Genomic DNA, 25,522 nt, shown 5'->3' on the forward strand with positions numbered 1-25,522 from the left:
CCAGTCTCAGATTGATCTCTTTCCTCACTCTCTCCCTGGATCTCACCCCCCCCACCTTACTCGTTTAAATCCTCCCGAGCAGTTCTAGCAAATTTCCCTGCCAGTATATTAGTCCCCTTCCAATTTAGGTGCAATCCATCCTTCTTGTACAGGTCACTTCTACCCCAAAAAAGATTCCAATGATCCAAAAATGTGAATCCTTCTCCCATACACCAGCTCCTCAGCCATGCATTCATCTGCTCTATTCTCCTATTTCTGCCCTCACTAGCTTGTAGCACTGGGAATAATCCAGATATTACTACCCTCCTTTTTAAATTTCTGCCTAACTCTCTGTAATCTTCCTTCAGAATCTCAACCTTTTCCCTTCCTATATTGTTGATTCCAATGTGAACAATGACCTCTTGCTGGCCCCTTTCCCCCACAAGAACATTCTGCACCCTCTCTGAGACATCCTTGATCCTGGCACCAGGGAAACAACACACCATTCTGCTTTTTCTTTGCTGGCCACAGAAATGTCTGTCTGTACCTCGGATTACAGAATCCCCTAACACAATTGATCTCTTGGAAGCCGACGTACTCCTCGTTGCATTAGAGCCAGTCTCAATACCAGACACTTGGCTGTTCGTGCTACATGAATATCATCATAATGCAGATATAATTAAGAATACCTACCTAATATTTTGTATTGTAAACTGAAAAGGGATAATTTTGCCAATCATACTGTGACACTCAGAAGTAAATATATAAAGACAAACTCAGATCAGATCCCACTTTCATCTAACAAGTTATTAAAAGAATTAAATTCAAGGAGAGGTTTCAATTTTAGAACACTTTGTTTAGACACTCCATTGCACCTCAATTAAGTCAGCTGCATATGAATACTCCTGTTGCAATATAAACTAAGAAATTGTGGGATGGCAAATTACTTCAGTATTAGGCAAGAGTTAGTGAGTGTTAATTGGGAGAAGTGTGGAAGAGCATTGTGGAAGACCTCACACATCCCTCACTGAAACTCTTCTCCCTCCTACCATCTGGCAGAAGGTACCAGAGCATTCAGTCTCTCATGGCCAGACTGTGCAACAGTTTCTTCCCCATGCCATCAAGCTCCTTAATTCTAGGTGATCAGGAACTCTTTGCACGACTTTGAATTGCTGCTAGAACCATGTTTTATTAATTATCATTTTTTTATTACACTGTAATTTGCACAACAATGTGCCAATTGTCTTGACATGTCAGGAATTACTGTTCTGTCTTGCGTTTTTTGCTCTTCTTATGAACTTTATGTCATCCTGCATATGATCGTGTAGTTTGTGCTGTCCATGTAGCACCTTGGCACTGGAGGAATGCTATGTCACTTTTACTGTATCAATTGTATATGGTAGAAATGACAAATAAAGCTACTCTTGGCTCTTGAGGAGCTGTAATTGGGCAAGTCCATATTTGACATGTGCAAGTTGTTTAAAGACCTACTCAGGAGAATTCAGAACTGGCATGTTTCAGGAAGGAGAAAGGACAGGGATGACAAGGTAAGAGGACCTTGGATAATGAGGGAGGTTGTGAATTTCATCAAAAAAAAGCAAAAAAAGAAGCATATGTAAGGTTTAGGAAGCTAAAATTGGATAGGGCCTATGATGAACATAACGAAAGCAGGAAAGAACACAAGCATGGAACTAGAAGAGCAAGAAAGGGCCATGAAATGATCTTGGCAAGTCAGCTTAAAGAGAATCCCAAGGTATTATATACATGTATTAAAAGAAAGTAGGGCCAGTCAAGGATACAGGAGGGAACTTGTGCTTGGAGGCAGAGGATGTGGGTGAGAACCTAAATGAGTATTTTGCGTTGGTATTCATCCAGAAGAAGGATATTGAGGATAGTGAGAAATGTGTGGAGCATGCTAATATGGTAGGGCATTTTGAGATCAAGAAAGAAGTGGTGATGGGTCTCTTGAAGACCATTAAGGTGAAAATTCACCAGACTCAATGATATCTACCCCAGGTTGAGACAGGCAAGAAAGGAGATTGCTGGGACCTTGACCAAGATTTTTGTATCCTTGCTCGCTCCTGGAGAGGCCCCAGTGGACTGACGAGTAGCTAATGTTGTTCCTCTCTTCTTGAAGAGAAATGGGGATAATCTAGGAAATTATGGACAGTTGAGTGTCACATCAGTGGTTGCGAAGCTATTGGAGAAAATTCTTAGGGATAGAATTTACACTCATTCAGAAAAGCATGGCCTAATGAAGGTTGTGAAAGGAAACAGCGGGATATCAATCAGTTACAGATATGGGTGGAGAAATGGCAGATGGACTTTACTTGGGTAAGTGTGATGCACTGCATTTTGGGAGATCAAATGTTAAAAGAAAAATATGCAGTTAATGGCACGACCCTGAACAGCACTGATATATAGAGGGATCTTGGAGTTCAAGTCCATAGTTCCCTGAAAGTCCGTACTTTCCACATAAGTAGACAGAGTAGTAAAGAAGCCGTATGGCATGCTTGCCTTGATTGGTTGGGGAACTGAGTACAAGAGTCAAGAATTATATTACAGCTTTATAAGACTTTGGTTAGGTTGTACTTGAGTATTGCATTCAATTCTGGTCACCACATTACAGGAAGGGTATGGAGGCTTTAAGACGGTGCGGATGAAAAGATGTTTACCAGGATGCTGCCTGGATTAGAGGGAGTGAGCAATATGGAGAGGCTAAAAAAACTCAGGCTGTTTTCTCGGGTGCGGCAGAGGCTGAGGGGACACTTGATAGAAGGGCTTCATTCCTGATGAAGGGCTTTTGCCCAAAACATTGATTTTCCTGCACCTCGGATGGTGCCTGACCTGCTGTGCTTTTCCAGCACCACTCTAATCTCGACTCTAATTTCCAGCATCTGCAATACCCGCTTTTGCACGACACTTGATAGAAATTTATAAAATTATGAGATGCATAGATACGGTTGATGGTCAGAATCTTTTTCTGAGAGGTAAAATGTTTAATACTGGGGGGCATCCATTTAAGGTGAGAGGGGGAAAGTTTAAAGGAGTGTGAAGTGCAAGTATTTTACACAGAGAGTGATAGGAGCCTAGAATGCGCTATCAGGGGTAGTGCTGGAGGTAGATAGAATAGGGGCATTTAAGAGACTTTTAGATAAGTACATGAATATGCAAGGAATGGAGGGATATGGAACAAGGACAGGCAGAAAGGATTAGCTTAATTTGGCAGCATGTTCAACACAACATCATAGGCTATGTTCTCTGAGAGGGGGAAGTTTTTTTCTTAAACAGAGTAGTAGGAGTCTGGAGCACACTGCCTGGCATCATGTTTGACACAACATTGTGGGTCGAAGGACCCACTCCTGTGCTGTACTGTTCTACGTAAGTTCAATATTACTGTTTTGCTCTTGCATGCCATGTACCTATTAATAAGCCAAGAATATCTTACACTCCACTTACTGCCCTCTCTATTTGTCCAGCCACTATTAAGATTTGCGCACATCTATTCCCAGATCCTACTGCTTCTGCACCACCTTTAGAATTGTAGCCCTATTTTATATTATCTTTCAATGTTCTTCTGATTAAAATGTACCACTTCATGCTTCTCTGCTTTGAAATTATCTCTATCAATCTGTCCACTCCACCAAATTGTCCGTTCTTTATGGTGTACTGCCCTGTCATTAAAAATTACAATTCTTCCAGGTTTTATGTCATCTGCAAACTTTGATATTGCCTCTAGCACATCAAGATCTGGTCATTAATGTAGATCAGGAAAAGCAAGGGTCCCAAAATCTCCCTCCAGCCCAAAAAATATCCATTAACCTATTACTTTCTGTTTGCCATCACTCAGCCAGTTTTGTATCCATGTTGCTACTGATCCTTTTTCCATGACATATAAAAACTTTCCTTAAAGATTTATAATGTGGAACTGCAAGAAATGCCTTCTGAAAGTTTGTGTACACCACAATACTGAGCCTGTTACCTATTCAAAAAACTCCCAAGTTAGTTAAATGTTATTTCACCTTTAGAAATCCATTGTGACTCTTCAATCCACCTTCTCCCATATAACAACTAATTCTAGTCCAAATAATTATCTCTAGAAGCTTCTCGACCCCTGAAGTTAAACTGACTTCTCTATCATTGTTGGGCTTGTCCTTAAAAGCTTTCTAGCACCAACTCAGAGTCTAGAGAAGACTGAGAGGTTTTAATCAATGTCCCTGCAATTTCCACTCTCACTCCCTTCTAACTATGGACGGCACAGTGACTCAGTGGTTAGCACTGTTGTCTCACAGCCCCAGGAAACTGGGTTCGATTCCAGCCTTGGCTGACTGTCTGTGTGGAGTTTGCACATTGTCCCCATATCTGTGTGGGTCCTCCAGTTTCCAAAGATGTGCAGATCAGATGAATTGGCCAAGCTAAATTGTCCATGGTGTTAGGTGCATTAGTCAGGGGTAAATATAGGGTAGGGGATTGGGTCGGGGTGGGTTACTCTTCGGAGGGTCGGTGTGCACTTATTGGGCCAAAGGATCTGTTTCCATACTGTAGGGAATCCTTCTCATCTGGTCCCAGTATCTTATCAACTTTAAGTAACACCCTATTCAACCCTTCTAACGATAAAGTTGTCTCCTCTGTCATCATGGCCTGGGTAGCATCTCTGTCATTGATAAACATTGATACAACAAAATCAAAGCTGAGAACCAACTATTCAGGGTTATGTAACTTGTTAAATGTTTGGCAGAAAGCAAAGAATGGTGGATAGTATTGTTAATATAAGATGGAATAGCAAGAATTGACCTCAGACTGAAAAATATAAAATCCATATGGCTCGAGAAAGAAATCATAAGGGAAGGATGTCACTGGTAAGTCAATTGAACCCTCACAATAGCAATTCAGTAGGACAGAGAATAAATCAGGAGTTGGTGAAAAAGTTTATTAAAGCGAAACAGTAGGATATAGAACAGTTGGAAAGTTGACCAGAGAAATGGCAGATGGAGTTTACTTTGGACCAGTGAGGCACTGCATTTTGGGAGGTTGAATGGGGAAGATGAAACTATATAGCAAATGGCAGGACCCTTAGGAGCATTGATATATAGAAGGATCTTGGGGTCCAAGTCCATAGCTCCTGTGAGTGGCAACACCAGTGAATAAATGTGGTAAAGTTGATGTATGGTATGTAGGGCATTGAGTAGAACAGTTGACAAGTCACGTTGCAGATGCAGATGAGACTTAATTAGGTCATATTTCGTGTATTGTCATTACATTATAGGAAGGATGTGGAGGCTTTGAAGAGGGTATGGAAGAGGTTGGCCAGAATGTTGCCTGGATTAGAGTGTATTAGCTACAAGGAGAATTTGGACAAACTTCAATTGTTTTCAGTACAGTGTCAGGGGCTGAGGGGAGACTTGATAGAAGTATTAAAAATTATGAGAGGCATGAATAGGGTGGATAGTTAAAATCTTTTTCCCAGGGTAGAAATGTCAAATACTAGGGGGATACGTTTAAGGCAAGAGGGGTAAAGTTTAAAGGAGATGTGTGAGGAAAGATTTCTTTTTACAGAGGGGGCTAGCTGCTTGGAATGTGCTGAAAAATGTGTTGCTGGAGAAGCGCAGCAGGTCAGGCAGCATCCAAGGAGCAGGAGAATCGACGTTTCGGGCATAAGCTTATGCATAAGCTCCTGCTCCTTGGATGCTGCCTGACTTGCTGCGCTTTTCCAGCAACACATTTTTCAGCTCTGATCTCCAGCATCTGCAGTCCTCACTTTTTTCCCGCTTGGAATGTGCTACCAGGGGAAGTGTTAGAAGTAGATCCATTACCAAAATTTAAGAGATATTTAGACATACACATGAACAGACAGGGAATAAAGAGATACAGACCATGTGTAGGCAGATTGAATTAGTTTAGAATGGCATCATGGTGAACACAAATGTGGTGAGCCAAAGGGCCCGTTCCTGTGCTTTACTGTTCTACCTTTTCTTACCTCTGCTTTACTGTTCTATGATGTGGATATGTTAGAAAACGCAATAAACTAATCACAGGTGACTTTAATCTTCAAGTAGACTGGGACAGTCAGATTAGCAGAGGTAGCCATGAGGAAGAATTCATAGGGTGTATTCGGGATAGTTTTCTAGTACAAAATATTATAGATCCAACTAGAGATCAAGCTATGTTAGATCTGATAGCATGTTGTGAGGTAGATTTAATAAATAATATCAGACTAAAAGATCCCCTAGGAAATAGTGATCATTACATGGTAGAATTTAGCATTCAGTTTGAGAGGGAGGAAACAGCGATGCTAAGCTTAGATAAAGGTAGAAAGCAATGAGGCAGAGCTGGCTGGCGTGAACTGGGAAAGGAGTTTAGCAGCAATGATAGTTGAGGAACAATGGCAGGCATGTAAGAAAATAGTTAATGACTCACATAAAGCTATGTCCCAGTAATTATGAAGAAGTCTCGGAAGGGGATAGTTCAACCATGGTTAATCAGGATAACAACAAACTGAATTAAATAAAAACATATTTTGCCAAAGATTAGTGGCAAGCCAGATGATTCACAAAATTTTAATAAGCAACAAAGGAAGACCAAAAAACATTAAAAGAGGGAAATAATAAAGTTTGAGGGTAAAAATTATATTAAGATAGACAACAAGAACGTCTTTACGTAGATTATTAAAGTATAAAAGAAAGTGGTGTTACATCTCTACAAATGAGTTGTCAGGCTACATTTAGAGTCATACAGATGTATAGCATGGAAACAGACCCTTCGGTCCAACCCGTTCATGCCGACCAGATATCCCAACCCAATCTAGTCCCACCTGCCAGCATCCACCCCATATCCCTCCAAACCCTTTCTATTCATATATCCATCCAAATGCCTCTTAAATGTTGCAATTGTACCAGCCCCCACCACATCCTCTGCAGCTCATTCCATATACGTACCACCCTCTGTGTGAAAAAGTTGCCCCTTAGGTCTCTTTTGTATCTTTTCCCTCTCACCCTAAACCAATGCCCTCTAGTTCTGGACTCCCCGACCCCAGGGAAAAGACTTTGTCTATTTATCCTATCCATGCCCTCATAATTTTGTAGACCTCTATAAGGTCACCCCTCAGCCTCTGACGCTCCAGGGAAAACAGCGCAGCTTGTTCAGCCTCTCCCGATAGCTCAAATCCTCCAACCCTGGCAACATCCTTGTCAATCTTTTCTGAACCCTTTCAAGTTTCACAACATCTTTCCTATAGGAAGGAGACCAGAACTGCATGCAATATTCCAACAGTGGCCTAACTAATGTCCTGTACAGCGGCAACATGACCTTCCAACTCCTGTACTCAGTACTCTGATCAATAAAGGAAAACATACCAAATGCCTTCTTCACTATCCTACCATTAAGTGTATAAGTCCTGCTAAGATTTGCTTTCCCAAAATGCAGCACCTCGTATTTATCTGAATTAAACTCCATCTGGCACTTCTCAGCCCATTGGCCCATCTGGTCCAGATCTTGTTGTAGTATTGCGTTGACTTTTGGGAACATTATTTAAGGAAGGATGTTAAAGCCCTGGAGAAAGTGCAAGGAGATTTCCAAGAATGATACCAGGAATGAGGGATTTTACATATGAGGAAAGATTAAAGATATTGGGCGTAATCTTTTCTGCTCCAAGGTGACCTTATTGAGGTGTTCAAAATTGTTCACAATTTTGACAGGTAAAAGGAGGATATTTTGTTTCCACTCCTTGGTATGTCAATAACTAGAGGTCACAATTTCAAGACTGTTAGCCATGAGCTAGGATTGTGCTGAGGAGAAACTTCTTTACTCAGAGTTGTTAGAATTTGGAATAAACTGACTGGGATAGTTTTGGAGGTGGAACCCATCAGAGGTTTTAAAAAAAAAGAGCTGGCTGTATACTTTAAAGTGATGAATTTAAGGGCTGTGGAGATTGGGCTTCAGAATGGGACTAGCTGGGAAAGCTCTTTTGGGAGCCAGTACAGACCCGATAGGTCAAATGGCCTCCTTCTGTACTGTAGAATTCTATGATTTAAAAAAAAGATATTAAAGAAAGGAAGCCAAGAGCGAACATAGGCTCGTTAGAGAATGAGGCTGAGGAAATAATAATGGGGAACTAGGAAATGGCAGAGGAGTTGAAATAGTTGTCACAGTAAAAAACACTAAAAGCATTATATAATGACCAAATATTCGAGAGAGAAAAGGAGAAGGGGAAATAAATACAACAATTACCATGAGAAAAATACTTAGGAAACTAAAGGGACTAAGGACCATTAAGTCTACTGGGCTTGATGGAATGCATCCAGGATATTAAAGGAAGACTATGCTAGGTACGGAAGGTTTGAGTTATAAAAGAAAGATTGGATAGGCTGGGACATTTTTCATTCGAGCGTAGAAGATTGAGTGGTGGCCTTATAGAAGTTTACAAAATCATGAGGGGTACAGATCCTTAGATCTGAAAAAAGTCCCAGAGGTTTGGAAAACTGTCAATATAACACCTTTAATTAAAAAGGGAAGGACAGACCAAAAAGTAATAACACATCATTTAGTCTAATGCCTGTTACCTAGGAAAATGTTAGAGACTATTATAAAGAATGTAATAGCAGAACATGTTGAAATACATAATATGATCCAGCTGAATTAGTGTGGCATCATCAAAAGTAAAGCACACCTGACAAATTTACTAGAATTCTTTGAGGAACTAACAAGATATGGGGAAAATCAATACATGAGTGGATGCAATATATTTGGATTTTCAAAAAGGGTTTGTTGAGTTAGTCTACTTGATAATGACATGAGCCTATGATGTTGTTTGTAGTTTTATTAGCATGGATAGGGGGATCGGCTAATGAATAGAAGACAGAAAGATGGGATAAGGTGGGGAGGAGGGACTTTCAATATGGCAACGCATGAGTCAAAAAGTTGATTGGAATTGACTGTTTACAGATAAAAAGATGACTGACAAGTGGGAACCTTTCAAGGGTGTGATGACAAGAGTTTAGAGGCATTATGTTCTTGTTAGAGTGAAAGGTAAGGCTGACAAGATTGAGAAACAATGGATGAATAAAGGTATTGAGGTTTCCTCAAAAATAAAAGAGAATCTTATTTTAGATATCGACATCTTGGTTCAATTGAATCTTCTTATAATATAAAGAGTGTAGGGGCATTCTTAAGAAATAAATCAGGAAGGCAAAAAAAGGGGATATGATATAGCATAGGCAGGTAAGGTTAAAGATAATCCAAAGAGATTCTACAAATACATGAAGAGCAAGAGGGTAACTAGAGACAGAGTAGAGCCTCTTAAAGATCAAGGAGGTCGTCTTTGTATTGAGTATTTTGCATCAGTTTTTACAGTGAAGAAAGAAATGGAGGCTACAGAGCTCAGAAATAAATGTTGATGTTTTAAAAATAACTGAACAGTGTGATGCTGGAAAAGCACAGCCAGTCAGGCAGCATCCAAGGAGCAGGAGAATTGACGTTGAGCATAAGCCCTTCATCAGGAATGAGGCTCGGACTGGAAGCCTGTTACTAGCAGTGTTCCACAGGGATTGATTCTGGGTCTTCTTTTATTTGTCAATTAATATAATCAGCATATAGTGGCATGGTTAGTAAGTGTGTGAACAACATCAAAATTGGTAGCATAGTAGACAATGAAGAAGGTTTTCTAAGATTACAAAGGGATCTTGATCATATGGGTCAATGGGCTGAAAAATGGCAGATGGAATTCAATCGGGATAAATATGAAGTGTTGCATTTTGGTTCAATGAACAAGGGTAGGGTTTATACAATTGAGGGTAGGGCCTTGGATAGTGTTGCAGAACTGAGAGAACTAGGGGCTCATGTATATAATTCTTTAAAGTTTGTGTCACATATAGAAAGGGTGGTTTGAAAGATGTTTGGCATGTTTCCCTCATTGCTCAGACCTTTGAGTAGACAAGTTGGGAAGTCATGTTGAGGTTTTACAGAACATTGGTGATGTCTCTTTAGGAATACTGTGTTCAATTCTTGTCGTCCAGTTATAGGGAGGACATTACTGAGCTAGAGAGTGGTCAGACGAGATTTACCAGAATGCTGCCAGGTATGGAAAGTTTGAGTTACAAAGAAAGGTTGAATAGACTGGGACTTCTTTCACTGGAGCATAGGAGGTTGAAAGGAGACTTAATATAAGTTTATAAAATCATGAGGGTTATAGATAGAGTTAATGGGAGGCATTTTTTCCCGAGGATGGGGGATATCAAGATGAGGGGGCACATTCTTACAATGTGAGGACAGAGATTCAAAAAAAGACATGAGACTTTTTTTACACAGAGGGTGGTTTGTGTATGGAATGAACTCAGAATCACAGAATCCCTACAATGTGAAAGCAGGCCATTTGGCCATTATGGGTGGCACGGTGGCAGAGTGGTTAGCACTGTTGCCTCACAGCGCCAGAGACCCGGGTTCAATTCCCGCCTCAGGCGACTGACTGTGTGGAGTTTGCACGTTCTCCCCGTGTCTGTGTGGGTTTCCTCCAGGTGCTCCGGTTTCCTCCCACAGTCCAAAGATGTGCAGGTTAGGTGAATTGGCCATACTAAATTGCCCGTAGTATTAGGTAAGGGGTAAATGTAGGGGTATGGGTGGGTTGCGCTTCGGTGGGTCGGTGTGGACTTGTTAGGTCGAAGGGCCTGTTTCCACAATGTAATGTAATGTAATCTAATCTAATGGCTCATCGAGTCTACACCGACTCTGAAGATGCAGACCCATCCCTACTCTATTTCCCATGGCTTCCTGAGGAAGTGGCGGATGTGATACAATTACAACATTTCAACAACATCTGGATAGGTACATGAATAGGAAAGATTTCGAGAGGTATGGACCAACAGCAGGCAGGCAGGCAGGACTAGTGTAGTTTCTATTTCTGTGCTGTATCACTATGTCACTAGTGGTGCCACTGGGACCACCATTATTTACAATATACGTGAATGACTTGGATGAGGAAAGTGAATATGCCACATCAAAATTGCAAAACAGATGGGAAGACAAGTGATGAAGATGACACAAAGATTCCGCAGAGACAACAGAGACACTTACTGTTAAGTAAGTGGGCAAAACCTTGGCCGGTAAAATAGAATGTGGTAAAATGAGGCAGGAATAATAGCAGAGCTGAATGTTATTTAAATGGAAAGGGATATAACAGAGGGACTTGAGAGTCCTTGTGCATAAATCACAAAAAGCTACAAGATACAAGATCAGCAGGTACTGGGGAAGCCAATGGAATTTTGGCCCTTCTATATGTTCTATATTTCAAATATAATGGAGTTTGAAACTAAAGATGTCTTGCTAAAATTATAAAAGGCACTAGTCAGACCACAGTGGAATTACTGTAAAAGGAAACAAACTAAGGAAGAATGTACTGACAGTGGAGGCAATTGGGAGAAGGTTCACTGGATTGACCCTAGGTATTGAATAAATGTCTTCTGAAACATGGTTGAGAGAGTTGGTCCTGTTTTCTTTGAAATTTAGAAGCATGTCCATCTATAGCCTGTAACATCCTTCTGCACTATCAACAACTCTATCGACCTTCGTGTCATCCATAAATTTACTAACCCATCCTCCTATGCTGTCAACCAGGTCATTTATAAAAATGACAAACAGCAGTGGACCCAAAACAGATCACTGTGGTACACCACTAGTAACTGAACTCCAGGATGAACATTTCCCATCAACCACCACTCTTTGTCTTCTTTCAGCTAGCCAATTTCTGATCCAACTCGCTAAATCACCCTCAATCCCATGCCTCCATATTTTGTGCAAGACCTTAATGTGGGGAACCTTACCAAATGCCTCACTGAAATCCATATACACCACATCAACTGCTTTACCCTCATCCACCTGTTTGGTCACCATCTCAAAGAACTCAATAAGCTTTGTGAGGCATGACCCACCCTTCACAAAACCATGTTGACTATCCCCAATCAACTTATTTCTCTTGAGATGATTATAAATGCTACTTCTTTAAACCTTTTTCCAACACTTTACCCAAAGTAAGGCTCACCAGGGTTGTCTCTACTCCCTTTCTTGAACAAGGGAGCAACATTTGCTAACCTGCAGTCTTCTGGCACTATTCCTGTAGATAATGATAACATAGAGATTAAAGTCAAAGGCTCAACAATCTCCTCCCTGGCTTCCCAGAGAATCCTAGGATAAGTCCCATCCGGTCCAGGGGATTTATTTATTTTCACAGAATTGTTAACACCTCCTCCTTGTGAACCTCAATCTCATCTTGTCTAGTAGCTTGTATCTCTGTAAGCACCTCAACAACATTATCTTTTACTACTGTGAATACTGACGAAAAATATTCATTTAGCTTTTCCCCCCATCTCCTCTGTCTCCATGCACAATTTCCCACTACTATCCTTGATTGGCCCTAATCTTACTCCAGTTATTCTTTTATTCCTGATATACCTATAGGAAGTTTAGGGTTTTTCTTGATCAAATCCACCAATGACTTCTTATGTCCCCTCCTGGCTCTTCTCAGTTCTCTCTTTAGGTCTTTCCTGGCTAACTTGTAACTCTCAAGCACCCTAACTGAGCCTTCGCATCTCACCCTAACATAAGCTTTCTTCTTCCTCTTGATAAGAGAGTCAACTTCTTTAGTAACAACGGCTCCAACGCTTGACAACTTCCTCCCTGCCTGACAGATACAGACTTATCTGCAGTAGCTGTTCCTTGAATAAGCTCCACATTTCAGTTTCCTTCCCTATCCTAGCCATCCTAAACCTTGCCTAATCGCATCATAATTGCCTTTTCCCCAGATATAACTCTTGCCCTGCAGTATATACCTATCCCTTTCTATAACAAAGTAAACACAACCGAATTGTGGTCACTATCACAAAAGTGCTCACCTACCTCCAATTCTAACCCCTGGCTGGGTTCATTACCTAGTACCAAAACCAATGTGGCCTCGCCCCTTGTTGGCCTGTCTACATACTGTGTCAGGAAACCCTCCTGCACACTTTGGACCAAAAACTGACCCATCTAAATTACTTGAACTATAGTATTTACAGTCAATATTTGGAAAGATAAAGTCCCCCATAACAACTACCCTATTGCCAGCCTGTCCAGAATCCTATCCAGAATCATCTTTGCTATCCTTTTCTCTACATCTCTGGAACTATTCGGAGGCCAATAGAAAACTCCCAACAGGATGACCTATCTTTTCCTGTTTCTAATCTCAGCAGACTATTCCTCAAACATCCTTTCCACAACCGTAATATTGTCCTTGACTAACAATGCTGCCACCCGCCCCAACCTCCCCTTACCATCTTCTGTGTTATTACTAAAACATCTAAATCTTGGAACCTGCAACAATCCATTCCTGTCCCTACTCTACCCATGTCTCCGAAATGGCCACAACTTCGAAATCCCAGTTACCAACCCATGCTGCAAGTTCATGGAGGACATGTGAACATCTTTTCCACATTCATTCTGTACAGTCCCCTCAATTTTCTTTACATTTCAATCAGATAACTCCTTATCTTTCTAAACTTTATCAAGTACAGAGCTAGAGTCTTCAACTGATCCACAAATGACAAGCCCTTCATCCCCATTCACTTGTAATTCTCCTCTGGACCCCATCCAATGCTAGCACATCCTTTCTTAAATAATAGGCCCAAAACTACTCACAATATTCCAAATGTGGTCTGACGAGAGCCTTATCCAGCCTCAGCTGTACATCTGTGGTCTTGTATTACAGAACCCTTGAAACTAGGAGAAGGTGAGGACTGCAGATGCTGGAGATCAGAGCTTAAAAATGTGTTGCTGAAAAAGTGCAGCAGGTCAGGCAGCATCAAAGGATCAGGAGAATCGACGTTTCGGGCATAAGCCCTTCTTCAGGAATTCCTGAACACATTTTTAAGTTCAGAACCCTTGAAACAAATGCCAACAATTCATTTGCCTTCCTTACAGCCAGCCAAAATTGCACATAACTCTTAAGAGAATCCTGCAGTAGGACATCCAAGTCGATTTGTGCTTGACTTCCAAAGCCTTTCTCCATTTAGAAAATACTCTATGCCTCTATTCTTCCTACCAAAATGCACAACCTCAAAACTTCCCACATTGTATTCCATCTGCCACACCTCCCCATTTCCTCAACACTACCTGTCCCGCCACCTACCTTTGTGTCATCTACAAACCTGGCAACAATGCCTTCAGCTCCTTCGTCCGGATCATTAATGCATGACATGAACAGTTAAGGTCCCAACATTGACACCCAGCACAACTCTACTAGTCACCAACTGCCATCCTGGAAAAGACCCCTTTATCCTCATTCTTGTGCTTCAGCCAGTCAGCCAATCGTCTATTCATGCAAGTGGCTTGCCCCTAAAACCATAGGCTCTTACCTCATTTAGCAGCTTCCTGTGTAGCATCTTGTCAAAAACCTTCTGGAAATCCATACAAATGATGTACATTGGCTTGCCTTTGTCTAAACTTGTCATCAGCTCGTCAAAGAATTTTAACAGGTCTGTCAAGCATGACCACCCCTTGATGAAGCTGTGCCAACACTGCCATATTCACCATGCATTTCCAAGTATTCTACAATCTCAGAGTGATTGAATCATACAACATGGAAAGACAACGGTCAGTCCAACCAGTTCATGCCAACCATAATCCAAAATTAAACTAGTCCCACCTGGAGTCCAAAATCTAGCTGAGGTCAGGCTAACTAGATTCCCATCTTCTGCCTTCCTCCCTTCTTAAACAGGGGTATTACATGAGCTTGCAGGACTTGGGTGTCATTGGTTGGGCCAGCATTTATTGTCTGTCCCTAGTTACATTGAGGCAGTGGTGGTGAGCTGCCTTCTTGAACCACTGCAGTCCATGTCACATAGGTAAACCCTCAACACCACAAAGCTGCATCCAGGACTTTGACCCAGAGATACTAAAGGAACAGCAATATATTTCTGAGTCAGGTTGGTGAGTGGCTTGGAGTGGAGTTTGCAGGGGATGTGGCTCCCAAGTATCTGCTGCTTTTGTCCTTCTAGATAGCAATGGTCATGAGTTTGGAAGGTCTTGTAGATAATTCACTGCTACCACCTGTGGATGTGGTGCCAATCATGTTGGCTGCTTTGATTTGAATGGTGTCAAACTTCTGGAGCATTTTTGGAACTGGACCATGATCAGTTCAATTTCTGTCAATAGTGAAGTACCAAAATGTTGATAGTGGAACATTCATTGATAATAATGCCAAGGGGCAACGGTTAGATAGTCTGTACTGGAGGCAGTCGTTCTCTGGTATTTTGCAGCATGATGTTACAGGCCTCTTTTCAGCTCAAGCTTGGATATTGTCCACTTTTTGCTCCATTTTGCACATGGTCTTTTTCGGTGTCTGAAGAATTGTGAATGGTGCTGAATATTGTGTAATTATTGATGAATGTCCCCACTTATGATGTTATGATGGTTTAGAGCCATTGCATGATCACAGTACATTGATGAGGCAGCTAAAGATGGTTGGTCTTAGGATACAACCCTGAGGAACTCCTGAAGCCATGACCTGGGGCTGAGATGACCAACCTCCACCAACTACAATGAACTTCCTATGTGCCAAATGTGACTCAAACAGCAGAGACTTTACTCCCGATAACCACTGATTCCAGTTTTGCTGGAGCTCCTTTACACTACACTTACTTAAATATGACTTTGATGTCAAAGACAGTCATGGTCAACTCACAAGATATATGCAGAAACGTTGTTTCCTCTATGAGGGAGAATCGAGGACCAGATGTATCATCTCAAAATTAGTGGGTATCCATTTAAGACAGAGGTGAAGTGATACTTCTTCTCTCAGAGGGAAGTGAATCTGTAGAATTCTTTACCACAGAGGGCCATTAAGTATATTCAAGGCTGACACAAACAGGTTTTTAAATCAGTAAGGGAATTAAGCATCATGGGGAAAAGGCAGAAATGTTGAGTTGAGGCTTCTCAGATCAATCACAATCTCATTGAACGGCCTTGCTGGCTCAATGGACTGAAAGATCGACTTCTGCTCCTACATTTTATGGTTTCTTGTTAAAATATTTGTTACATATAGTCATCTTGCAACTGTAATTATAAAATAGTTACATTAGAAAAGAAACCTTTGTGAAACTGTTTTACCTTATGAAGCCACAATGGGATTCTTTCTGCATCATGCTTTGGTAAAGGTCGATGCAATGAAGCCCAGCAGTAGGCATCTACATAAGCTGCTTGTCGCCAAGAGAAAGAACTTGGGGAGAAGCAACTAATTTGGGTACCTGTTTCAAAAGAACAGAAAAGATTATTTAAATGTGCTGAAAATTATAACTAAACTAAGTGGTTTGAAACAGAAAACAGCAATACTAAATGGGTAGTTGTTAGAAATTAGAAATATGATTAGAATAAACTTATCTTTAGTATTCAGCTTGAAATAGGTTGGTGCTATACATGTTATCTCTCAAGAAACAATCCTGTGGAGTAAATATTCTGTCATGTAGCAAGCTTGGAAATGTGCTTCTGCTATAGCAGAAAAGCAACTGGATACATAGTTTGAACAATTAACTATAGATATATTTCAAAGCTATGATAGGATATTCAATTCATCTTATTTAATTAATTGCCCACTGTAGTTTGAGAGAGTTTGTTGGTAAGTGGAATGGGAATTACTTGAGTCATCTCATAATTCAAGCTTTTAAAGAATTGTAATAATTAAGGTTTATAATGGCTATCCAGTCCATTAACATAACAGAAAAAATCCTGATATTCACAACTTATGAAGGCAAGTAGGAACAATGGTTGAAAGAAAGCTTGAAGGTCAATGATGAAATGTTGCAGGAGTTTAGAAACTTGCTGTGGAGAAAAGGACAAAGAGAGAGAATAAAAGCGGTCCTGAAGGTTATGCTAATACAGAAAGAGTAGTAATGTCTTCTTCTTCCATATACCAATATCCTGGCAGGGAGCTTTGCTCATTCAATTCAGTTAAAAATCACACACCTGGTTATAATCCAACAGGTTTATTTGGAAGTACAAAGAACCTCGATTATCCAAAGGATGTGGGTGGGGAGTATTTCATTTGGTTAATTGAATGCCAGATAATCATTGCTGGATAACATAGTTAGCCACGCATCAGGACTTTGCAATCTTGTTCGGCTCATCTGAAATTCGGTTAATCGAATGTCGGATAATTGAGGTTCCACTGTACTAGCTTTCAGAGCGCTGCTCCTTTGACAGGCACCTCCGCATCATTATATTCTGGTACACTGTATCTATACTGATAGATAAGGCAAGTGGAGGAATTCGAAGTAGCAGTGTAAATGGAAGGATTGAAGGGGAACATACTGAATGCGAGGAGAGCACGTCAATTAGAGAAGAAAGACAGAGAGGCAGAGTATATAGTAACTCTGAAGAAGTAAATTGCTGGTGAGGTGACTCATGTAGATCCTCCACCCCCCTCGCCACTCCAGAAGCCAGGTGCAGAAAGCACACCACATACTTCCCGTCCCGAAGGGCCGAAAAAATCTGGAATCTGCGTTGTGAATGATGCCGTTGATGTTAAGGCTGGCTATGGTAGCCTCCATGCTAGCAGTATTGTGCAACCGCAACCTGTGGAACTGACTGGGAGGACAAGGGAGGGTCAAAGAGGTCCCTTGCCCTCCCAGTGAGTGCATCCAGGAATGCCCTGAACAACCTCTGGTTGTTCTGGGCTAGCCCTGGTTGCGGCAAGCAGTCCGGGTGGACCAGAAGACCAGCCCAAAATCTGCCCAGTGGTCAAGAGCCTGCTGGCACCTATCGTGGAGACCACGAGTAGCCTTGATAAAGTCCCAGAGTCCCTCGATTGGGATGAAAGGGAACTTGGTGAGGGGCACTAGACAGTCTCAAACCTCGCTGGAGGCTGACTTCACGTTGTCCCCAGCACCCACTACCGAGCCCAAAACCCCTTCTGGGTGGTCTTCCTCAGATACTGGGCAACACTGACCTTCCAAAGAAGATTCACCCAAATCCATTCCCCTACCCTATTATCCTATATTTACCCCTGACTAATGCACCAAACCTATATGTCCCAGAACATTATCAATAATTTAGCATGGCCAATTCACCTGACCTGCACATCTTTTGGAGTGTGGGAGGAAACCGGAGCACCTGGAGGAAACCCACGCAGACACGGGGAGAATGTGCAAACTCCACACAGACAGTTGCTCGAGGCTGGAATCGAACCTGGATCCAGAGATTCAGAAGATTCAGAGGGTTCAGAAGAGATCTAGCAGGATGTTGCTGAGTATCGAAGGTTTGAATTGATAGGCTGGGACATTTTTAAAATGGAGCATCGAAAGTTGAGAGGCGACCTGATAGAAGTTAATAAAATAATAAGAGGTATAGGTTGAGTTGATGGTGGTTGTCTTTTCCCTTGGATGGGAAATTTCAAGACTAGGGGGCACATTTTTAAGGTGAGAAATTTATAAAAGCCAAATCTCTTACACAAACGGTGATTTGCATGTGGAATGAATTTCCTGAGGAAGTGGTGGATGTGGGTTCAATTACGTTTAAAAAACATTTGGATGGAATAATGTTTGGAGGAATATGGGCCAGGGGCAGGTAGGTGGGATTTGTTAAGTTTGAGATTATGTTTGGGCCTAAGAGTCTGTTTCCGTGCTTAGTGACTCTACGGCTTTGTAGCAATTCGAACCAAGAGGACATATTAACTACAAGGTCCTTGATTGGTCCAGGTTAACAACCTCAGTCAAGAGGCACTGGCTGACCAGTATTAACAGGAGAGTTAAAGCCTCACTTTAGGAGACTAACTCTGAGCTGCCTGGCCATATCCAGTGTGGAGGAAGAAGTTCTACATGTTAGACTGTGCTGTCAACTCAGTTCTTTTTTGGCTATATAAACCTCCACTTCTACTGTTGCTGCTGCCTGGGCCTACCTGGTTTTGCTGCTGCCATCTCCAGGCCTACCAGTTCTGCCCCCTAGGCCCTGCTTAAGAATTGTGGCTGCTACCTGGGGCTCCTTGCATGTGAATTGCTGTAGCCTGTGCCCCAACAATATTTGGTGACCCCTCACAGCAACAGACGGCACTTCTCTTCCTCATCCTTTTCTACGTTTACCTCTAGTAACATGGCTAGCGCTAAGGTGACAGGATCTAGCCACACCTATGCCGGAGTAGCTGTGACCTTAGGCTTGGCTGCTTCAGCCCCTTTGGGATCCCATGCCCCTTCAGGCTCCTGACCAAGGGCCTAGGGGTTCAAGCCTACCCACATCCCAACATGAACATCGAGGCCTGCAGCAAGGCTACGGACAATGTGGGTGGCCCACTGGCCATTGTCACTGCAGCGCTGTATTTTTTCTTTTAGACCAAGAGGCAGTGCACCTGGCCGTTGAAAACAGGCTCAATGTGGGCGGAGAAAGTGAGGTCTGCAGATGCTGGAGATCAAAGTTGAAACTTTATTGCTGGAACAGCACTGCAGGTCTTTTAGACCAAGAGGCAGTGCACCTGGCCGTTGAAAACAGGCTCAATGTGGGCGGGACATATTTGCCTGTTGATCCTCTGGAAGTCACAGCCCAGAGATTGTGATTTTTGCCTGTTGATCCTCTGGAAGTCACAGCCCAGAGATTGTGATTTCCAGCGTCTTGCCCTTCACTGGCAGTGAGCTCCTCCTCCTCCACTTACAATCACCAGTGGCAATCCTTTCAGGTGTCACGTTGCTCCTGCTCGGACTGAAGGACTCACCCTCAAACATGTTTACTCCTTCCGGCCCCAGGTATTCATTTGCTTTGCCCAGAAAGACGTGACCAAGAGCCCATGGACTTTGCTCCATGAGGCCCTAGCCTACAGCACCTTCCGGATGGCAGATAGTGTGTGGTGCCACCTCTGCCAGGAGGTGGGCACTTTCAGAAGAACTGCCCCATCCTGAAGTCTGCCTAGTATACACGGGCAACTGCAGGTGTCACTGCCACACCTGCTCCCCCACCCTACCACCAAAACCACACTGGGAGCCCCGCCAAGTGGGACCCAAGCCGGGGGTTGACATCACCGTGGTTTCTGGTGCGGAGTGGGTGGGAGTCTGGCTGGAAGGCATGGAGGAAAATTAAACACCGTGAGGTGTCCCCCGCTACAGTTACCACGTGATCCCCATGGAATCGGACAGTGACGCACCCCTGGCGTTACCAGAACCTTGCCCCAGCTCACCAGACTGTGATGTCTCTGCTGCCAGCCCCCATCCTGTGATGGCCAAAACCGGGTTTTCTTGGCCGGAGCTGGGGCCGTGCCCTCCTCATTATCACCTGACAGCCCAGCAGTAGGGCAGGAAGTGACGCAACTGGGTTTTCCTGCCCTTGCCATGCCCCCTGCCTACTCCAGCTAATAACGTTCATGGAGAAGTGAAGGGAGGGCCTGAAGGCCCCATGACCACTAGGGCAGGCAGGAGAGAGAACACCATCACCACAATTACTGGAAAGAGGCACCGCTCCCTGCAAGGGAACGACTTTCCTGTCGCATGGGTAAGGTGTAGTTCCTCCCCCGGGGTGAGCCCACGGCACTTGCTGACCGTCCTGCCTGTACCACGTCCTGGCCAGTCCGGTGCCCTGGGGGTTGCACCAGACCTCCCATTGCTGCAGGTCCACCCGCCCTCAGCAACAAGCTGGAGCCTCATTCAGGCCACAGTGTGGGCACTATAATTGTAAATCCCACTGAGCCGACTGGTGGAAAGGAGGAAGGTATTTTCCTCACACCTTCTTCCAGACTGTTTTCACGGCGTCCTAGCCTGGGGAAAGCCCTTTTCTCTGAGTTTCCACAATCTGATGAAAGTGACCCCCAAAACAGGTCTTGATGGAGTGCAACGAGGATGTTCTCGTTGGTGACACAGAGGGTGGTGTCATTGGGGGTTTGGGATCAGCTAATGGCGGCAGATCAGTACCCACTCTCACTGTGGGGGAGGGGCCAGTAGCCACAGAAGACCACCTGGAGAGGGTTTTGGGCTCGGTAGTGGGTGCTGGGGAAATGCGGCATCAGTCTCCGGTGAGGTTTGAGACTCTCTAGTGCCTCTCACCAAGTTCCTTTTCATCCTCATCAAGGGACTCTGGGATTTTATCAAGGTTACTCGTGGTCTCCATGATAGGGGCCAGCTGGCTCTTGACCACTGGGCAGATTTTGGACTAGTCTTCTGGTCCACCGGACTGCTAGCCACATACCAGGGTCAGCCCAGGACAACCAGAGGTATTCAGGATGTTCCTTGATGCATTCACTGGGAGGGAATGGGACCTCTTTGCCCCTTCCCTGTCCTCCAGTCAGAGTTTTTGTTTAAACAGTTCCACATGTGGTGGTTGCACAACACTGCTGACAATGAAGACTAGCAGAGCCAGCCTCAATAGCAGCAGGGAGTCACAGCACAGATCCCAGACCTTCCCGGCCCTGCGGGATGGGAAGTCTGCAGTGTGCTTCCTGCAAGAAACCCAAACTACCCTGGGAGATGAAGCCACCTGTCTTGCGGAGTGGCAAGGAGAGGTCTACATGAGTCACCTCACCTGCAAATCTAGTTGGGTGGCTAACTTGTTGACACCACATTTTGAGCCAGAGATCTTGGGGGTCAAGGGGTCTGTGCCAGGCAGTTTGCTTCACTTAATGGTGTGGCTGGGGGGTATAATGCTTCACATCGTGAACATCTATGCTCCCTCGGGTCAGGCTGAGGCAAACGTGCTTCCACGGAGATGAGTCTTTTCAGCTCGCCTCCATCGACAAAGGCCAATGGCAGCACGGTGGCTCAGTGGTTAGCATTGCAGCCTCACTGCCCCAGGGAACCGGGTTCAATTACAGCCTCGGGTGACTGTCTGTGTGGAGTTTGCACATTCTCCCAGTGTCTGTGTGGGTTTCCTCTGGATGCTCCAGTTGCCTCCCACAGTCCAAAGATGTTCAAATGAGGTGAGTTGGCCATACTAAATTGCCCATCGTGTTAAGTGCATTAGTCAGAGGGAAATGGGTCTCGGTGGGTTACTCTTTGGAGTGTCGGTGTAGACTTGTTTAGCAAAATGGCTTTTTACCACACTGTAGGGAATCTAATCAATGTGTGGCTCCGGTGGGGGGGGGTTTGGGGGAGGAGGAGGGGGAAGAGATGTCCATTTCAACTGCATCTTCAAAGATCTTTCATGGCATTGCCCAGGCTGGTTTGGTGTCAGCGAGGAATTTGGGGGACTTAGTCAACTCCTTCGGCCTTGTGGACATCTAGTGAAATCTCCATCCTGACGCCATTGCCATCACCTTCATGAGGCCTGGGGTCAGAACGTCGAGGACAGCCTGTATATTTCCTCCCGTGTTCCAGTGGCCTCCACGTAGCAGGTGCTGTGCACAAATCATCACTTGGTGTGTGCGGAGCTTCATCTGTTTGGCACCCAGCTCAGCTCCATGTACTGGCACTTTAACAGGCTGTTGTTGGAGGATGAGCGGTTCCAGGAACTTGTTTCATCGGTTCTGGATCGGCTGAAGATGGAAGCAGGGGGGCTTCCCCTCCTTGAGGCTATGGTGGGACATGGGCATAGCTCAGCTCTGCATCTTCTGTCAGGAGTACATGAGGAGATTGATAAAGAGGCAGAAATCCACGACTGAGGAGTTGGAGTAGGAGGTGCTCAAACTGGAGTCACGTCTGGGTCAGCCTGAAGTGGACCTGGCCTGCAGGAGATGTATTAAGAAGAGGAGACCGTTGGCGCGTATGTGAGGTCACAGATCCGGCTCTCCAGAACCTGAACTGTGACTCTCCCTTCTTCTACTCCCTGGAAAAAAAGGCACAATGCCCGTCAGCAGCTCCTTTTGCTGCTGGGCTATGACATGTACCTTGCCACGATTTAGAGGGCATCAGGACCCAGGTAGCTGCATATTACATGGCTCTGTTCTCTCCATATCCATCCAGCAAGGATTAGATTACTTACAGTGTGGAAACAGGCCCTTCGGCCCAACAAGTCCACACCAACCCGCCGAAGCACAACCCACCCAGACCCATTCCCCTACATTTACCCCTGCACCTAACACTACGGGCAATTTAGCATGGCCAATTCACCTAACCTGCACATTTTTGGACTGTGGGAGGAAACCGGAGCACCCGGAGGAAACCCACACAGACACGGGGAAAACGTGCAAACTCCACACAGTCAGTCGCCTGAGGCGGGAATTGAACCCAGGTCTCTGGTGCTGTGAGGCAACAGTGCTAACCACTGTGCCAAGGATGCTCATGGAGTTCTGTGGGAGGACCTGCCGCAGCTCAGCCCAGAGGATGCCAGGGGTTTTCACACTCCTGTCACTTTTGAAGGGCTGACCAGCACCCTCACCTGGCTCTTGAGGGGCAAGTCCCCAGGGCTGGATGGGTAACCGGGAGTTCTTCAGAGCATTCTGTGATATCCTGGCGGGGCGACTATTTGTACATCCTAGGGCAATGTCTCTCGGCCAGAGAGCCACTCCTTTTTGGGGCAAGGTGGTTATCATCCTGCTGCCAAAGAAAGGGGACCTTTGTTCTCTCAAGAATTAGCGTCCGGTCTCCTGCCTCAGAATGGATTACGAAATTTTCACTAGGGCATTAGCTTCTCACCTGACCCACTCTGACCAGTTGTATCCAGTCCCAGGCCGGAGGATTAACAACACCATCTATTTGGTCCGGGACCTGATTCATCTTTGTCCTTGGACTAGTCTGTTAAGTGCCTTCTTATCTCGATCAGGAGAAGGCATTTGACAGGGTCAATCACGAGTATCTGCTTGGGACTCTATAAGCATTCAGGTTCGGGACACAGTTAGCCACATGGATCCAATTTTTGTACATTGCCTCGGTGTGCGTTCAAGTTAAGGGGTGCCTGACAGCGCCTCTTGTCTTTGGGAGATGGGAGTACATCAGGGCTTCCCTTTGTCTGGCCAGCTATATTCCTTGTGCATGAAACCTTTCCTGTGCCTCTTGCGGAGGAGGTTGTCAGGGCTGGTTCTGTGTGGGTAGGTACAGGCATGGTCCTCTTGGCCTATCTAACAACATGCTCCTTACTTTCACTGACCCGTTTGACCTGGAGAAGATGCACGAGTGCCAGGTGGTGTAGTCGGTGGTGTCTTCTGCCAGGATCAATTGGGCCAAATGTTCCAGACTTCTGGTTGGTCCTTGGTGAGCGGACTCTCTTCCAGAGGAATTACGGGGGTTCAGCTGGAGTACCACCCATCTCCTCTATTTGTATGTCTACCCCAGCCCGGCTGAGGAATCCTGACCGGCAAATTGGTAGGAGCTGGAAGCCAAAGCCTCAGGTCATCTAGGCCGCTGGATGGAACTGCTCCAAGTGCTGTCTTAAAGGAGTTGAGTGCTGGCCATAAACCAGCTGGTGGCTGCCATGTTGTGGTACCGGCTGGTCCCATTGGTCCTTCCTCCTGGTTTTGTCGCTTACGTCCAGAGAATATTGGTTCACTTCTTGGACAAAAAATTGCACTGGGTCATGGCACAGGTTCTCCCTATAGAGGGCGGTCTGTTGCTGGTGTGTGTCCACATCCAGGTGGCGACTTTCCACCTTTAGTCTTTGTAGCGCTACTTCTACGTTGAGCCATCCTCATAGGTGGTGTGCTCCACCGCCGTACTTTTTTCTGCCATTTCTGCATAGCTTCAACTAAGACACACAGCTCCTGTTCATTGACAGGATCTGCAGATCACCCTCAGGACACTACCTGTGCTTTACCAAGTTAAAAATCACACAACACCAGGTTATAATCCAACAGGTTTAATTGGAAGCACACTAGCTTTCGGAGCGTCGCTCCTTCACCAGGTGGTAGTGGAGGGCTCAATTCTACCACAGAGAATTAATAGCAAAAAATTATAGTGTCATGTAACTAAAATTATGCATTGAAAAATTGATTGTCTGTTGAGTCTTTCATCTGTTCGAATACCATGATAGCTGTTAACAATGGGTGATAGCTAGACAATATGTTGAAGGTGTTGGCCCCCTGTGTTCTCTGTCTATGCCATGATGTGTAGATTGATTCGAATCTAAAAATTGAGATAACGGGGTTTTACATGAATGCATGCAGTGTTTGAGCAAAGTACAATGTGACCCTGCAAGTACAAATTCACCCCACAAAATATATGTATATGTGTGCATGTGGGTCTTTGTGTGTGTGCCTGTCTGGGTTGGGGGTTGTGAGTGTGAGAAAGTGTATGTGTGTGTATGTGGTGAAAGGGTTAAAATTGTGTCCCAATACATGTGTGAATCTAACCGAAAATGGAAGGTGTCGCTTAGTCCCGTGTGAATCTTATTACACACCTTCCCGTGTGAATCTTCTTATCTGTATGTGACCAGAATGGAATGTGTTTTTCAGCCTTGCTCTGCTGTTCACATGAATGTTTAGATCTCGAAAAGAGTATATCAGCTGGAAAAGTCTCCAGTTCGGGAGAGTCTGCTCCGGGGTTGCGGTTAACCGCCGAGCGTGGGTTGTTGGCAACCGCTCTACGAGAACTGACGGCTCCCAGTTCCGGTAACACGTAGAGTGAGTATAAACCAGACCCGTTGTAAGTACGAGACCTGGTTGAGGCGACACTGCGGGGAATAAAATACT

The 25,522-nt window shown here is 44.3% G+C and overlaps 1 protein-coding gene across 1 annotated transcript in view; it reads right to left on the bottom strand.

Annotated features, from left to right (window-relative positions):
- panx1a (pannexin 1a) overlaps positions 1-25,522 on the bottom strand; it is an 84,076-nt gene that overhangs the window by 32,928 nt on the left and 25,626 nt on the right. Inside the window, exon 2 of the mRNA XM_043691504.1 lies at positions 16,108-16,244. Within this exon, the coding sequence (XP_043547439.1) occupies positions 16,108-16,244 (137 nt within the window). The remainder of the gene's footprint in view (positions 1-16,107; positions 16,245-25,522) is intronic.

Source organism: Chiloscyllium plagiosum, chromosome 6, assembly GCF_004010195.1.
Source record: "Chiloscyllium plagiosum isolate BGI_BamShark_2017 chromosome 6, ASM401019v2, whole genome shotgun sequence".
NCBI lineage: Eukaryota > Metazoa > Chordata > Chondrichthyes > Orectolobiformes > Hemiscylliidae > Chiloscyllium > Chiloscyllium plagiosum.